Genomic DNA, 18,288 nt, shown 5'->3' with positions numbered 1-18,288 from the left:
AACTGAAAAAGTAATCAAATGAATACATCTACTGAACATGTTAAGATCACATGCATCATGCAGTACACAGAAACTACTACGAGCTGCTTTTAAGGTGGATAGATAATCAAGAGAATCCACTTTGAGTTGCTCTTCCCAATGCTTAGAAAATGTAATTTGTTTTTTTTTATATAGCATGAGTTAGAAAAGAAAATGTAATAAATCGAGTGTTAGATTTTAGTATTTCAACAGATAAACCTAGCCTAAAACAACCCTACACGTTAGATTTTACCCAGAGACTTAATTTAGTCATAAGCTATACGGAGTTAGTTCTGCTCCCACAGATACAAATAAAAAAAATTAAATTTCCTTAGAGGAAAGTTAGGTTAGACAGACAGAAAAGGTGTATGTCGGAAGCAAATTTTAATATAAAAAACAATACCTGCAACAGGGGTCCTGATTTTCAATCTGTCGACCTCCATGATGAAGTCATCTTTCAAGAAGAGGAACCCAATGATGGAGAAGAGATAAACTAGGATGAGTGCCAGCACTGCAGTGAGGATAATGGAACGACCATTCCGGGTAACACTTTTTATCACATTTAGCAAAGTCTCTTCTCTGTACACCAGATCAAACAGCTGGGAAAAGCAGAGAGTAGAGGAAAAATGAATACAAATGAGGCAATATAGAGATGCTACACAGGAAAACAATCTGAACTACTGAAACATACATCTAGTCATGTTCTAAATTCTCAGATTCATAAACACACAATTCACATTGATTTCAGTGGGAGCTGGGCATGCCTATAGGAGGAGAAAAACTAGCACAGAACTTTAAATTTTAAGGTAGACTATAGCAAAATCCAAAGCCACAAAGTATTTATTATATATGAGCCTGATCTAGATGCGGGTAACAGTTACCAACAAGATCCATTGTTTTCCCATGTTCAAAAACAGGCTAGACTAAAATTAAAAAACAGTGTCTTCATACTATGGATCTACATCTACAAGTTAATTTTTCATGTTATCTCCCATCTGATAAACACGCATGGGCTGCAACTCAAAAATGCACTCATGTATGCAAGTAATTACATGTCCGCAAACTGTTTCTTTGAGCTCATGGCATCATTTAAAAGTCACTCACATATACAAGGATGAGGGCCATCTCTTTTTAGGACAAAGTTAAATTCATTGCACTGTTTCTGTAAAACTAGAAACTTCTATTCTTCTTTACCCTGCACTATATGCTTTCCTGGTATTTAACTTTAAAGAAAAGTATACATTAAGATAATACTGCTTTAAATGTCAAAGGCCTAAAATAGCAATTAAACGTGCTAAGAGCTTTTCAGGAAACTATAGCTTTTTTTCTCCTGCAATTCTATTGATGTTCTATAGTGCTTTGGACCTTATCTATAATATATATATTTCCACTTCAAAACACACAGATTATAGATATAAAGTGACACACTAAGATTTATCAAAATGGTCCACAGAAGAATGTATTAGTCACAATTCACAAGATCTCAAATCCACAGCCTTGTGAAAGGACTAATAATAAAGGAAGAAAGAGGAAAGACAGTTATCATTCATTCTGTACAAGACAAAGCTTAAAATGAGGAAAACATATTAGCGTTTAGAATATTTCCACTACAAAGTGAACACCTGGAAGTAACTTGGGAACGTGGACGATTATAACATCCATGAATTGTGGACATTTGTCAATAGCAGTCACTGAAAAAAGTAAGTACATAAAATGTTTCTTAAACTACTTGGCACTTTGGAAAGTATTTTAAGGTAGAGATCACCTTACTCATTGAAGGAGTAACAGATAATTTGCTTTGCATTTTTTAAGCAGGAGAGTAACATCCATTTGAAAAGTGTCCTGCAGCTACAGCCACAAAATCTTGGCTCCTTTGAAATCTGCCCGAACTTTGAAGCTGACTTAATGTCAAGATCTGGAACACCTGACTTCAACAGGAGCTCTACCGGAGTAAGGACTGAACCCCTGAAAATTGTCGTGTGCTTAACACACCTCTGTGAAATGCTGGGAGCTCACCACTCTTCAGGAAGCTGAGAAAAATACGACACAGGAAAGTGAACCCACGTAAATGACCACAATTTAGTCAGTCTCCCTAAAAGTTTCACACGCTCCAGTATAAAGCAAAAGGATTAGAAAACAAGAGCAGTGAAACACCTTTTACTACTATTCAGCATGAAGGGAGCAGTTAGCTGAGTTTAGCATAATTTTGTATGATTCATTTTCATTGCACCTGTATCGTATTATAAAAAGGCATTCCATCTGGGTAATGGCAACAAAAGAAAATGAAAGTGGGATACATTTGAAGTGATGAATCTTCCTGCTACACCAGAGGCATGCCGTCTGCATTTCCCAAGTAATACATATATATATTTTTTTATTAGGGCTGCAAGATGAACTGAGGAATGGGATCCTTTGGAATAAGTATGATGCACACACCAGTGGACAACTCCTGTCCCAAAGAGATTATGACTGACACTAGATACAGGAACATTGTACACAGAATATATGTATGCTGGGGAAGGGCAGGAGAAAGGAGTGGGCTGTACGATGATTGTCTGAAAAGAAATGAGCAAACTTTCAACTCTAAAACAGATAACATAAGTCCTAACAGAAACAGGTTCTAATGAAAACAGCAGCTCCTAAGGGGCAGCAACACAATGGCATGCTAAAAATACACGATTTGGCTTGATTGTCAGGAAGAAATTGAAGACAGCTGCACGGGTAACGGTATCTTCTATTTTTGCAAAGTTTTCCCCTCCACAGAAGCACATACTTACCAGGAAACTATAGAAGAACTCGTGCACGCAGAGGCCCAGCATGCAGACCAGGACATATGCTACGTGATAGAGAAAAGCCATGTCCATGATGACCGCTCTGTAGCCACGGGTGAAAGTTCCACGGTTGCCAACAAAGCTCACCAGAAACACTATTTTGTTACAAAGCTGTGGGGGGGAAACAAGGCTAGGTTTATTCCATCAGAAAAATCCTGTTATTTATTGTTTGCATTGCTGCAGCATGCGAAAAGTCTAGATAGGTTGCTTTGACTAAATGCTCGACTTTTAGATAGCTGGAGTCAGATGAGAGAAATTGAACTCCCAAGGTACAATGGGAATGAGCCCATGAGAGTAAGTGGAAGTACATCACCCCTCTAACACTGCACTGTGCCTCATTACATTGCGATTTATTTCTATAACATTAGTGAGTAGGCAGGGTGGGATTAATGTCATAAGGCATTAAAAAAACAACTGGGGAGTGAATTCCTAACCATTTTGAGTTTAGACCTGAAACTATGTAAGAGCAGCTAGGCATGCTACTACGAAGAGAACAATAGTAACACAACAGAAAGTGTGTGGGGTGTGTGTGAGATCTACCATTTCCTTCAGATCATGTTTTTCAGTATAAAATCCCTAAAAAAAAATACTGGGGGCATTTTTGAAGTCTAGCATTTCAGCAACAGCATCAGATTCTCCACTGCTCCTGAGCTTTGCCTGTACGCGAACAGCGGTGCAGAAGTAAATACGAAAGGGGCTAACCTCATCTGTTTGGTAGTCCAGGACAAACAATGGGGACTCAACGTGTCTTTTTCTTTCACAAATTTGACATGGGCAAGCGCAGCTTACTTGACTTTACCTTTGACTGTATGTCTGAGTAGCTTTAAGTATGTGACATTCTCACAGAACTGGTGGCAAATAGCCCAATACTTCGCTGCCTGGTACTAAGGTGAATTAGAGCTGCAGCAGTCAGGCAGAAATCTACATAGATAACTTATGAGCATGACTGTATACCTTACCAAGCTCAGTAAACATGCAAACATAGCCGTGAATAAGTTCAGAAATCTGGAAAAAGGCTGAGAGAATTTTTAATTTTGAAAACTTTTTTCTTCTCAAAAATATACATTTAAGCTGACACACATCTCACAAATTTGTGTCAATTTTGCTGAGCGTATTGGTAGAGAAAATTATTCTTTTAACATGAGAAACTGTAAATTTGATTCCTCTTATTCAGCAATATTTCTTTAAATTTCATATTGGGTTTTTTTTTAAAGTATTTGCACATACACAAAACCAAAACAGCTTTTTTCCTAGCTTCCCACTTTGCTGATACTGCTGTTCTGGGATGACTGGAAACGGTTTCTTTTTTTGGCTTAACCAGTGAACCAGAAGAAGAAGTTCTGTGCACAGCTCTAATCAAGGGTGTTTTTTTAATAGGAGACCCTTAATATCTCTGCTTCTGCTGAAAGGGAAATTCTTCTTGCTTTTTAAGTACTTACATTAGCAGCACCAAGAAGTATCAAGGTAGGACCGAGCCCTATAGTATATATAGACCTGAGAATAACAGACACCAAAAAAGGTCGAATACCAACAGGCTTGGAGATGAAAAACAGCATTGCTGTACAAAACGCCACTGCTATCCAAAGGAGGAGTGAAAACAACGGAGAGAGCGTGCCTGTATAGAGAAGAAAGGGAGATTTGAGAAAGGCATCTTTGGAGAGTCCATTTTTCACCAAGAAACAGATCCAAAAGATCAATTCCTTTGCCAATACAGCTAAGAAAAAACGTGATTCATGCATCACAACGGCTGACCACAACTTGCCTTAACTGCAGCAAGAACTATTATTATCATAGTATTGTTGATTTTTGCACAGGTAATAATAAGAGTAGCTAATGAAATTTCCATTCAAATCCAAGGAGTGCTCAGAGATGAAGCAGTTTACCCTTCTCCTGGAGCAAGCTACTAATCAGCTCCCTTCTGCAGGGATCATTAGGGCTCCTCTAGTCTAATTCCATGATTGCTCAGCTACAGAAATAGCCGGTCCTCAGGGTGGCGCAGCAAGTGGCACCGCGCTGCAGTGTCACGTTTCGATCCCCAACAGCACCAAAGCGCCCCGGTTTTAGAAAAGCAGCTTTCTTCTGAATGGCTGCGGGTGTTCAGCGGAGCAGCTGAATAGCTGTGCCTTTGCTCCTGGGGAGGCAGCAGGTCCCGGGTCTTGCTGAGCTCCTGCGGGCATGTGAGCCACTGCCTTCAGAGTCAGTCTCTTTGCCGCTCTGCAAGACGCTGGCTCCAGGCTTCCCTGAGTTTTGAGCGATGCCCCTATTTTCCCTCTCTCCTCTGCTTAAAGCCCTGGAAACACACCATGTTGCTGTGATATAAAAAGCACATTCAGATCTCAGGGCACTGTCACACTTGTACACTGACTTCTATTGTTATCAGATGAACTGAGAGGTCAGTGACAGGGGAGAAGGGAATAGAAAATTTAGCTAGACTCACAATAGAAATCATGCTATCTCTTTGGCAACAGATACACAGCTGAGCAGCATCACTGGGATTAAGAAACAATGAGATGAGGCCCTAGCCTCAACATTCAGATGGCATCCGAACTTTTCCAAAGTTCAGGAATGTTTATATCCTTGGCAGGAGGTTCAAGGTCGGCTCTGTCAGATAGCTTCTTCGCCAACAAGATTGGGAAACTTTTAATGGATCATAAAAAATAACTTCCAAGTGGACCTGAAAGGTGAGGCCAAAGCACCCCCTGTCTCTTTAACAAAACATTTTTTCTTCTTCCCTACTGCAGGTCAAACAATTCCACGTCGCAGGACCCACCCCGGTAACATGTGCAGACATGCACGCGCTGGCAGAGTGTCCTCATTGGCAGAGCAATTTCACTTATGTCATATGATGTAAGAACTGCAGAAGCCTACTAAAAGGCAGCATTCTTGGGATGATTACATCAGCCCAGGCACCTCAGACCTCTGAGTATGGGTGGATTTACGCAAGGTGAAGGGGAAAAATGGGAGACAAACTCCACCTCTTAGGTTTTGGTGGAGGGGGAAGCTGGAAGTAAGGAGGCTGCCTCATGATCCTGCTAATCCCATTTGGCGATACCTATTGTTTATCCTTCAGCTTTTGCTTTTACAAGCACTAGGAACTGGAATCCTGAAATGCGCTATCACTGAAATCACTGGCTTACTGGGGCCACATAAACTAATACCGTATAAATCTGCAGTTCAAAATAAGTATTAATACCTACTGATTGCAGACCAGAGGATTTCCATGAGTATAGATTAGCTAAAATTTAGTAGTTTAAAAGGTTTATTTTTAACTCTCTATTTCTTCTCTTATCCTGCATGGGCTGTGATGTGTGTGCACTCCGACTGACTCTTCAGTTTACAAACAGGAAAGCACTAAGTACAAACGCTTCCCTCTGACAGGGCACAGCCCTGCAAACTTTGCTACGCAAGGCTGCGGAGATGCCCGTGCCATGACCTGCAGAGACCACCCCATAGGGTGAAAGGGCAACGTGGTCTCCATGCCAATATACTTTAATCTGCTGCCTTTCTGTTCAGCCAGCCAACAGGAATGTTTGCTGGTGCCAATTCTGGTGTTTGTGAAAAGCACATGTATCTACTAGAAGCTGGACTGCTTCCACCAGCCCAGTTCACATGCCATCAGACAGAGGTGACTTTCAGTCACATTACTGACTGGACTGGACACGAATCAAAGACCCAGAGGTGAATGGCTCTACTCCCATTACCAGTATTCTGAACTATTTAGTCTCCTTTATCCCAATTAAGCTTGTTTTGTATTCAAAGAGGCCTCCCACTAGTCTGCTGCATTTATTTAATGAAATTTATTATTTGCTGTATTTCCTGTGCCATGTGATGAAGCAGAGACAGAATCATAGATTTTAAGCGTATTTTTATATAATGCATTTATCCTCTGCAACAGTTATGTCCTTTTAACCCATCAAACAAAATAGTCAAAACCCAACAAGCTACTTTTTAAATCATTCCATTCCATATGTTTTTAAGACGGCAAGTCATTCAAAATGGTCAGTTTTACAGAATCTCAGTCCCTTTGCTGCCAGGAATCCTTCTTTAGCTCAGAAGCTGTAACTGAATGTGTGCAGTAGTACATTGCAATATGGCAATACTAAGAAAAGAAGAAAAATAATTAGCTCAGATCATCTAGATAATCTTCAGCTCAGCAGTTACGTTCTGTCCATTTTACTTCACATTGCATGGGACATATGACACACAGAAGATCAACTACTACATTTCAGACACATCTTGTACCTACCTAGAAGATACTAAATGGCTTCTGCAGATACCTGAAGGTGCAATTTTATATAACTGTGTTACCTTAGAACTGAAAGCATCTAAAATTATAAGGAAAAATAAAAACAAACTCTACTTGCCTTCATCTCCATCATCTCCAAAGGGGTAGAAGAGAGCAACTGCTAAATTGATGAATACAGCAAGGTTGAAGGAAATGCTCCCCCAGAGAGAGATGTGTCTGGAGAACCAAAACAGGGGTGGATTATCTAGAAAGGGGAGAAGAGCAGCAATTAATGAAATGAAAGCAGGCAGAAACTCAATCAGTAATGGCCCTAAGGGAATTAAAAAAAATACAGATGAATGAAGAGAATTGAAGAAAATATTCAGATCTTCAAAATTAACTAAAATAGACAAATATTAAACATAGGTTTGCCATAAAACATAGTTTCAAGCAGACCCTTTAATTCAAAGATCCCAATACAGTTTATCATATATGAGAGTTTCGCCTCTGCTAAGATTTTAGGATTGGATCTTTTGTGAGGGAGTCTTTTCACCTGCCTCTGAAACTGTAGCCTCTGTGCATGGGGACACAAAGTCAAGCAAGGAAATAGATTCCAGTACTCTGCATGCTAGTCAACCAGGATACCCAGAACGGGTCATCCAAATGACCCATTTGGACCCAGTACACTGATGACATTATTCAAAGAACGATGGAATAGGCAAGGTTGCAGAATGGCAGTATTTTCCCCACCTCCATCAAACTAAATACATCTTGATCTACTTTGGGGAGCAGGTAAAATTTGGTCTGACTGGGATTTGGTTCTATGAAAGCTGACTACTTCCTGCATGATCCGCAGACACCCAAGGTTACCTGCTGACAAACAGCTCTGTACTCCTGCTTAAAAGGAGTCAAATGAAGCCAGGATCTCCATATGTGAAGTGCTGTACAAATACACAAAAATAGTCTATATCCCAAGGAACCTATAACCTAGTTAGAAAAGACTAAAAAGGGGAAACAGGGCAAAACAGGGTTAAGATTTTGTGTCCAGAGTCACATAAACGATTCAGCAAAAAGGCTAGGAACAAGACCAGAGGGTACTAAGACCCAGGCAAGCACTTCGTATCTATGACTGCACTACAATACATTTAAATGAACATTTAAAACAAGATTCTATGTGCAATGGTGTGAAAAAATTTCTAGCCAAAGGTTTATTTGAAGACGATGTATTCCTATTAATTAGATTTTAATGTACTGAGAGCCTCCTGCAAGTATGCAGAGCATATTCTTGACTTGCCTGCACTGAGCTAATTTTTCATAAAAACAGTAGACTCCTTCAACTGCATATGACCATCTCAGGCTTTAGTCTAAGTAGACTTTAATTGTGATTAGGTAAATATTCAGATTTCATTGTGACAACCTTATGCTGTTGAGATTTAAGCATTTGGAGCCATTGCAAACGACGTGTCAATTTAAGCAATGCAGACTGCATGCTAACAGACACTTGGCTAAAGAATGAACCGAGCCTCAACCTGTATTATCTTTTCAAATTAGAAAAACACATGGAGACTTGTGGGCCATTCCACTGATGAAAGGAATTGAGGAATTTCTGTTCTGAATGAAAATAAACCAATTTTCTTTACTTATAGCATTAGGCAGGTCTGGTCTATGTAATTGTAGGGTTGGGCTCTTTTATTTGTGTTTCTTAAGCAAAACCTACAGATATGATTTTGTTACTAGAGTAATTTTTCTACAATATAGTGACTTTTATTCCCAAATAGACTGTGCAGATAGGGAGTTATTCTGGAATAATTTATTTTTCAACTTCTATTCTGGTCAGTTTGTCAGTACAGACAAGTTCTTACAGTGCCATCAAGGGAAGTGGACCTGGCTGATAGGATTCACGCTGAAGACTTACTACTGCCTCTGAAAATTATAGCCTGGGAATTGACATTTATAAAAACTGCAACCAATATTCATGTTTCCATCACATTAAGGGTGCTACATCAAGCCATATTGCTTTGCCTATCCAAACTCCCTGCTGTTCTGACCACAGATCCTATTCTTCACTTCCTTCCTAACCAATTGCATAACGCTGCTGTGAGCTGTTAAACAGATGATGTGTGCCACCCCAGCAGCATCTGCATTTTAGCAGTGACCGAAGTGATCACTCTCGTGTCTTTTTATATATATGCATATATAAAATACAACTTTCTTCCTTATCCCTCAAGGATACTGTAGATGCTTAATTAGTTTGAAGCCTTGATTCTCTGCTCCAAAAGCAAAGGGTGCAGTTGACAGTGGCTGAGCTGGCAGGAGCTTCCTGTCCCCGGGACATCGGCAGCAGCCCCATTCCTGGCAAGGGCCAGCGGCTGTAATGCCCGCCAGTGAACTAAACAAGAAACTTGGGGTACCTGGCTTGGCTTCACTGCACCTCCTCTTCAGGTCCCTGCTTTGATCTCTCCCCCATGATCTTGACCATGCCTGTCAGCTCTGCAAGCAGCTTCAGGTGGTACATATGCCTCTACCACTACCACAGGACATATACCAGTATGGGCTAACAGACTGGGACATACTGCAGCCTCGTCAAGCAAGACGGATGTGAACTGGCAAAGGGGAACTGACTCTATGGGAGTCAGGCAGATTTAAAGCAGCTGAGGTTCTGGTGAGAGATGCTCTTAAGTGACTGACATTTACAAGTTTTCTAATGGTCTTTTAAGAATCTGCAGGCCTCAAATATGCAGCTACACGTTTCTGTTAAATATTAGGGGCCTTGGCTTAATTATGTGCAACCCTGTTGAGTTTAGTGGAATTACACCCAGTTCATCCATCCCTCAGTTTAACTTTTGGAGTCCAAACCATCGTCTTGAACACATTACTTATATTACTAACTGCTCCATATGATGCCTCTTTTATGGTGGCATGCAAGTGTCTTGGCTGACCTACACGCTGCTGACCCACACTCTCAAGCCCTGAACAGTTTTGCCTGTTGCATTATCGGAGTGAACAGAGAAAAGTATATTATTAAAATGAAAAAAATTGAAGGCTTAAAAGCAGGGTGTTAGCATAATTAAGCTATTTTTTGAAATTGCAATACTTACTCCTAATTTTCTTTTGCCATTTCATCTCGTTGTACAGATCCTCTGTCTGTTGGAAAAAGTCATTGACTTTGCTCCCTTGTTCATCTCTCTCTGTTGTATTGAATACCCGACTTTTGGATTCCCGAGTGAGGAATTCACAAATATTGGGGACAGGGAAGACAATTTGTTCCATTGTTCTATCGTGGCGAACAATCTATAAATAAAATGCACATTTTTTTCAGGATCAGTGATTTTCCAACCATTTTGTCATATCTTTTCTTGTTCACAGCTCCCCTTTTATTTATAAATTAATGCATAAATTTTTTGAACATTACAATGAAGTTGAGCCAATCAATCCTAAAACAAAGTAAAACTGCTCTTCTATCTTCAAAAGCTTGCCTGAAAATAAGGTGGCAAATATATCTCAAGCAAAACCTAGGTCCAAACTCCCCCAAATATAAAAAAAAAGTTCTAATTCAGAATGCTTCGATTTTGCAATAAATTGAAACAAGTCTCTCCCAGTAAACAGTGCAGAAGTTCAGGGGCTTTCTGCTCAGATTACGAAATTCTTTTCTCACCTTGAATCTATTTCTATGATGAGATAAGTTGTGAAGGTGAACATGCAAAAATAGCACCTTGTTACTCAGACAGTACCCATATCTTGTCAGTCTTTATCTGCTTACTTGGCAAAAACCAAGGTTTTGCATTGTGTGTATTTCAGGGCCTACCGAGTTATCATGAGTGAGCTAGATTTTATTCCATCTCACCACACGGTCATCAAAACTGCTTCCCCATTCTGATCATGGACTCTGCATTACTAATACAGAAATGGGTAGAAAACTCATCTTGACTCTTAGACCCATGTCTCTGTACAGCCACCAGTGAAAAAAAAAACCACTATTTGACTTTCAAATCAAACAAATGAGATACCCTGATATAGGGGAGCTATATCAGAAATGCCAAACAGATCTAGGACTGCTTCCAGTGAAAGACCGGCGAACACACACTTGATATAGCAGCAATGCTGGGTTGAGTTTCACTTTTCCAGTCACAGTCCTGCATTCAAGAACCCTCCTTTCTCTCTGTTAATTCATATTTAGTATGTGAACATACTAAAAACCACCTGTCTTAAGTAATTTTTAAGAGTAACATATTCAAGCACATTTGCATTAGAGATGAAGGACAATTATGCTCGTGTCTGCCCGTGGGCCATGTACCTTATGTGAAATTTGAACAGGCTATTTTGAAGTGTCTTAAGTAAATAGTTGTGTCTCAGGCCAACAGTTGTGCAATGGGACTATGTGACCAGCAGCTACCCTGGTGGGACGAATGAAGGAAGCTGATGGCACACCTTCAATTCAATCAGGGACTCAAATGAAGAGGTAGGCTGCATGTGCTGCTCTGCAGAATGGCGTTTAAAAAGCCTCCCTGAGAACAGAGGCCTCCATATCTGCTCGAGGAACAGGCTGTGCAGCCACTAGGCTTTAGCAGATTTCAGAAACTACACCAGGAAGAAGCTATTGGCCACATAAAAGCAGACCATAGTGCTTGTTTAACACCTAAATTTACAACCTACCCAGATAACTCAGCTGATACTTCCTAAGAGACACCTCAGGAGCACCCAAAGTATTAAAATATGTTAAGAGGAGTGCTAAGCTGCCCTCCGGACAACCACAGCCACAGAGCTTCCATCTGTCCTGCGGTGGGATAACGTGACGAGTATCAGGCAAAAAGGATGGTGGGAAACAGAGAACGACCCAGTGATGGCCTGCCTTGACGGCAGCCAGGACAATACCAACCTGAGGTGCTTGCACCAGACTACTCCCTACACACGCAAGCTCAGGTCCAATGTTGATGGAGCCTGGGAGCCCACTGAAGGTAAAACTATCGGCTCAGATTCAGGCTGGGCCTGTGTGCAACTGCAACTGTGCAGTTTTCATACTCGGCCAATCTTGGACCTGATACGGCATTTCCAAAAGACAGCCAGATGCCTCCTCTTCCTGCAGCCTCTCACAGCAGCTGCCTTTGCACCACAGAAATTCTCCTCCTTACGAAGTCTCTAAGGACTAGAGATACTACAGTGCCTAACTCCTATCTTGATGCCTATAATCCCATGAAATCTGTAAGAGCACAAGATCTGATATAAGAGTTAAGAACCTAAATACCTCTGTGGATCTTGATCTAAATCCAATCCATGGCAGGGGTAGTTTAAAATAGAGAACAGAACTGATGAACCAGGCCAAGCCTCGGTCTTTTAAACAAAAGCCATACTGAATGTCTACACCACTTCAAAACCTCTTTGTACTCCAGCCAAACTTTTAATTTGATCAGTTAGCATCACTGGCTTTGAAACTCACGATTATTTATTTGAGTGATGTACCATACAAGATTATTCTTGACTTCATGACACAGCTACTATCCACAGTCATTATTTCCCTAACAAAACATGTTTGGTAACACATAGGAAAGCTACTGTAAAATGATTATTTGGAGCCACTTTTAACATAGGCGCATTCCTTTTTCTCCCATAGCCAAAAGCATATTATTCAACCTTCTCCTTCTCATAAATAATCTACACCATTTGAATAAGCTTTGCTGTTCAGAAGCTTAAAAAGAGGTGATACACCATGCACAAGATGCAAACTTGTCTCATATTCAATCTTCTAGTGAGCAATTCTTTACCTCTATCTGTGCCGTATGATTGGCATAATACCTCAAGGCTTCATCTCCTTCATCGGGATCTGACCCTGGCTTCAGCATCTGTTGCAATGTTTTATTGTGACGAGCCAACTAGAAAAAGAAAAAAAATCTGATTTATGTCCTGCTGCTATGTTTTCAGCTTTATCATCTCCACTTAACTAACACAAATCCTCCTCCCCCCACCCCCATATACTTACATGCTCAACCCAGTGGGGCTCTTTCCACAGATAACAACAAAAATGTAATTACTTGAGAACAATAGAAATAATTTAGTCTTAAAAAGTCAGCAGCAAGTCTTCAGCTTAGATTTATGAAAGGCAGCTTAGCCTGCAGCCTAGATGGTTTTTGGAGGGCTTTTGACAAATGCCAAAAAATGAGACTGAATGCTTCTTTTCACTTACGTTTAGCCATAAAATTTGCATACCTCTGACTAGGTAATTACATTTACAATTAAATTTTGTCTGTGATTTCAAATGGCTAAACTGTTCTTCACCATGTTGTAGCATGGTATTTCAGGGCTGCCAAGATAACATCCGTAACTATTTCAGAGGCAGCTGGATTGCAGTGGCAGGCAAATACATTCTTAACTGTGTAATTTATATACATAGCACATATATGCACACACAAAAACACACAAATATGTATCTCTTCCTAAAAACTTCTACAAATTATATACTTTACATGATTCATAAAATACATCTGCTCTTGTTGACTAGTAAATATTTAAAATGCTCGATAGCTGCACAAAGTTTAATATTGAGAATGTCAGCAAATGCATTCATGATGTCTTTTAGGTCAGTGGGGAAAAAAAAGACTTAATTACAAGGCATGAGGAAACACTACTAAAAATGCAATTTTTCGTATACCATAGTGAGTGGTTTTCATCCACAAACTCTGAGGTGTTTCACCCATTTTAAACTGGGGGAAACTGAGGCAGGAAAGGAAAGGTTATCTTGCAGATGTGATCCAGGTCTTAATCACTACACAGACATTACCACAACAGACTAGACACAGACATTAGAAACGAGGCAGGCACAGCACTCAGAATGACCGCAGGAACTAGACTTTGAAGTGATGATCACCACAGGCGGGTTAGGATTGTACTACATGAAATAACGCAGCATGCTGAGGAATTACAAAATAATTACAAATCTACAAAAAGAGTGTCAAGGATCAAGTCTAAAAGTAACAGTGGATCTAAACAGATATTGTAATAATCCAACCAGAAAGTGATCACACTCGTTTATAAGCCATTTGCATGTCTCACCATCCCCTTTTTATCTAAGAATGGTGGGGAAGAGATACAAATACAATTTACTCTGTTTATTGAAGTTCCCTAGAATCTACTGATCAAAATAATTTTTCTTCTGAATCTCGATAAACTTATTAATTAAAGATGAATAATAAGTGGAATATCCAAAAGCAAGAGAATACCAGAAAGGAATATTCAGGAAGAATAAATGTATTTCCTACAACTTCCTCATGGACAGAAGTCTGCTTGGCCCCGACAGTAGAGCACTGAGCCAATGTGGCAGAACATCAGCCTTTTATAAAAGGGTCACGAGCAGATATTCAGGGAGACATGCAAAGAATCACATGGGGGACAACTGCAGAGCAATATTCTTTCCATCAATAACAGATTTCTGCCTTGAATAGTTACTTTTTTACTCTATCTAGCAAACATATGGATGGTCTCATTACATGTATTAATATCTTATGCAACTTCCATTTGTTTTTAAGGCTACAAAGGATCATTAAGACTATCTAACTAGTTCTTCTCCTTCACACAAGCCATATAACCTGATCCAGTCAGTAGTCTTTGCAGTACACCCACATCATCATCTCAACAGGACAACGTGAATTCATTTTCTAGGGGTCTTTTGCATGCCCTTCAATATATGCTCTAGCATCATGGAGAAACAAGATGAGCTTGTGGAAACAAGGTAGTTACTGTTTAAAAATTCCCTTTAAACAGTGTTAATATTTTTGCCTTTCAGATTTATTGAATGTTCCTCCGCTTCTGCACTTACAACAGGGCAAGCAAGAGTGCCCAATTCACCTTCTCTGTATCATTCATCATTCTGTACGCTACTGTCACGTCCTCTCTTATTTGTCTCTTCTTTAAATTAAAACAATCCTTATCTTTCCCATCTCTCCTCAAACAGAAGACTCTCTGTAACTCAATTATTTTCCTTGTCCATCTCCAAATGCCCTTTACTTTGGCTATATCTCTTCTTTAAGATATGAAGAAAAGAACTGACTAGACAGAATGCAATCACACCCTGCTTGGAGTGATGAATTAGCATAACCAGAAGCAAATATATTCCCCTTTTTTAATCTTCTGTAATCCAGAGGAACTTCGCCTGTATCTTGACCTTTTTTCTCCAATGTCAACCATTAAGATTTTGAGTTTTCTAATAAATGACAAGTCAAGGATGTATGGATAGTTCTTCTCATATTGAAATTATGGCAGTTTGGAGAAAAGGACATGTACAGGTTCAGAAATTTCCATTAGTACCATGAAAAACTTCTTTTATAAACACACTTGAATTTGTATACAGAATTGGAAATTCCATTTGTAAACCATATGAAATCTCAAGGTATTGCTTCCTGATATGCTTTTAACTGTCCATAATTTTTATTGTAAAAGTATCTCTCGATAAATATCAGTAACAAAAGTTCTCTTACCACGTGGAAGGGAAAACCTTCTCAGCCCTCTCGTGCTGTAATGGGACTGACTAGCTCAGTGTGTTAACTTAACAGACAGCTGGTGATTTCAGACAGCACTGATGCAGTGCATATTTTACTATCAGGTTTCACGTGAACAGCAGCCACATAGTTTAAAACCATGCGCATTCAGTGATCTTCATTATACTTTATTAGACTGTGCTTTCAGGCAGTGACTGTCTTGTGCTGATGTGCGTACAGAGCCTAGCACCACATAGCTGGGGCTTCCCAACACTAGCACTAGACCAAATGATCTGAAGAATAGGCCAGGATCTTCTGTGCTAGCGCCTCAGCTGCCAGCAAAGACGCATCGGAAACAACCAGGGATTGCTGACCAAGCTGGAGGAACTATGGCAGATTTCAGAAGGGAAACCTATCTAAAGCTGTCAGCAGTAGTGCTAGGCAATAAGGGCTCGTAACTTCATTTCTTTCTGCTTCCCCATCTCTCTGTATCCACTTACCTTCTGTAGTCTAGACCTTCAGACAGTAACCTCAGGGCAAAGGGTCTATCTATTTTCTGCTTTTATTGCAGTTCCTACGTGGGATGGATTCCTCTACATTGACACAGTAATAAGTACTGCTAATATTTCTGTATTGTCACAGCTACATTGATGAAAGAATGGTGTGGACAGCAATCTGTGAAAGCTCAGATCTGAAGCAGAGGCCCACAGTAAGACACAGAACAGCTTTAGAAATGCTATGTTATTTGGCAACTACGATGTTTTCTGAAGCTCTGCTTTCATGATCCTTCCTTCGCCCTGTAGTGAGCTCAAAGGCCCACATAGGCAAAGGGGACTGTGTCAACAGACTCCTCGACCAGCGCAGAGCTTTTTGTGAGATCAAAGACATAGCAATGAAAAGAACAATGTAGTAACAAACTGCGAACCTAAAATATGGAAAGCTTATCCAAGCTGATAATACGCCCTAGGTGACAGTCTATGACTGGCATGTAAAGGCCATGCAAGCTCTGAATGACATTTTTTCATATTTAACTCCTATGATGTAGTTAAGTGTTATTTCTGAAGTGCTGCACAAATCGTTTGGGGCAGCTGAAGGACAAGACACTGGATGGGCATGGACAATAGCAACTATAATGAAAAGAACAGCCGCATTTATGTTTGCAAAGCAAAGCTAAAAAATGCATGGCAAGTGTAACTGATACAAATAATAACCATCACTAGAACCTGAATTCGCAGAGAGCCCCAAAAAAATCACCTCTGAGGAGAAAACTCTCTCAGTTAGTCATTCACTCACCCATCAACCATGCCAGTGACAATATTTTAAATGTCAACACCGTATTTTACTACTCATCAAGGCATGTAGGGACGAGGAAGCAATAGCATACAATGGAACAGTGATTTCTGGAGAGGGGATGTGTAGGGCAATAACTATATGAATAAAGATCATTTGGCTTTCAGTCAGTTCCCAAGGAAGGACTGTTGTTCATCTTGAAAGACTTTTACTTCAAAAATTTGGAAAACACTGTAATAAAGCATCAGTACAAAATGTGAAAGATTGAGGACAGAAGAGAACGCTGAAGACATTAATAAAGAAACAGTAGAGATAAATGACAGAATTACAAGTAATACTCAGTCTAAACTCCTCACACAACATGATTATAAAATCAGACCTGTTGGTCATCTGGGATCCCATGTATGATCATCAGCATGGAAAACCACAGCAGACCCATCTTTTGCAATTAACAATATATGGATTTCCTGCAGGCTTTTTGTTTTAAAGTCAAGATTTCCTTGCACAAAAATACAGTTAGTTAAATGTTCTCAAAGAAAAAGTGATTTAAAGCTGGGAACATTCATGTCATCAGCCTGTCAATAACTCATTGACTTGGGATACTAGACTGGTTTGCCAAAATACGTATGTACATATGTGTGTGTGGAAAAATTGCTGGGAAAAAAGAAAGTAATTCTCTCCTTTTCATTATCCCTGTAAAATGTAGACCCCTTCCGTATTTTTACAAGAACGTGTCAGTCCCTGGTTGTAATTTATAAACTGCAAGGGTCTCCTCTGTAGCCCAGTCCTCACTGGAGGTGTGAGGTCTAACCCAGTACACAGCCAACACGGTTGTCAAAACTCCTGCTGATTTCACCAGGCTTTGCTTCGGGCTGAAAAAAGGACAGGAATCAAGAGAAATACGAGCTAGAAACAGCAGGCTGAAGACCCCTAAAGTTGTGGCAGTCCGGTGAAGTTCCCACTGACTGGAAAAGGGGAAACATAACCCCCGTTTTCAAAAAGGGAAAAAAGGAAGACCCGGGGAACTACAGGCCAGTCGGTCTCACCTCTGTGCCTGGGAAGATCATGGAACAGATCCTCCTAGAAGCTATGCTAAGGCCCATGGAGGACAGGGAGGTGATTCGAGACAGCCAGCATGGCTTCACCAAGGGCAAGTCCTGCCTGACCAACCTAGTGGCCTTCTGTGATGGAGTGACTACATCAGTGGACACGGGAAGGGCTACAGGTGTCATCTCTCTGGACCTCTGTAAGGCCTTTGACACGGTCCCCCACAACATCCTTCTCTCTAAACTGGAGAGGTATGGATTTGATGGGTGGACTGTCCGGTGGGTGAGGAATTGGTTAGATGGTCGCATCCAGAGGGTAGTGGTCAACGGCTCAATGTCCAGATGGAGATTGGTGATGAGTGGCGTCCCACAGGGGTCCGTACTGGGACCGGTACTGTTTAATATCTTCATCA

At 40.3% G+C, this 18,288-nt stretch overlaps 1 protein-coding gene across 1 annotated transcript in view; it reads right to left on the bottom strand.

Moving 5' to 3' along the window:
* The window catches only part of ITPR2 (inositol 1,4,5-trisphosphate receptor, type 2), a 234,126-nt gene that overhangs the window by 32,894 nt on the left and 182,944 nt on the right, over positions 1-18,288 (bottom strand). Inside the window, exons 46-51 of the mRNA XM_009332815.1 lie at positions 12,834-12,941; positions 10,173-10,365; positions 7,214-7,339; positions 4,289-4,464; positions 2,796-2,960; positions 422-617 (exon numbers count right to left, since the gene is read on the bottom strand). Coding sequence (XP_009331090.1) covers positions 422-617; positions 2,796-2,960; positions 4,289-4,464; positions 7,214-7,339; positions 10,173-10,365; positions 12,834-12,941 — 964 coding nt within the window. The remainder of the gene's footprint in view (positions 1-421; positions 618-2,795; positions 2,961-4,288; positions 4,465-7,213; positions 7,340-10,172; positions 10,366-12,833; positions 12,942-18,288) is intronic.

This window comes from Pygoscelis adeliae, unplaced genomic scaffold (assembly GCF_000699105.1).
Source record: "Pygoscelis adeliae isolate BGI_AS28 unplaced genomic scaffold, ASM69910v1 Scaffold38, whole genome shotgun sequence".
Lineage (NCBI taxonomy): Eukaryota > Metazoa > Chordata > Aves > Sphenisciformes > Spheniscidae > Pygoscelis > Pygoscelis adeliae.
The sequence above is the reverse complement of the archived record's forward strand: the minus strand, read 5'-3'. Positions and strand labels throughout refer to the sequence as shown.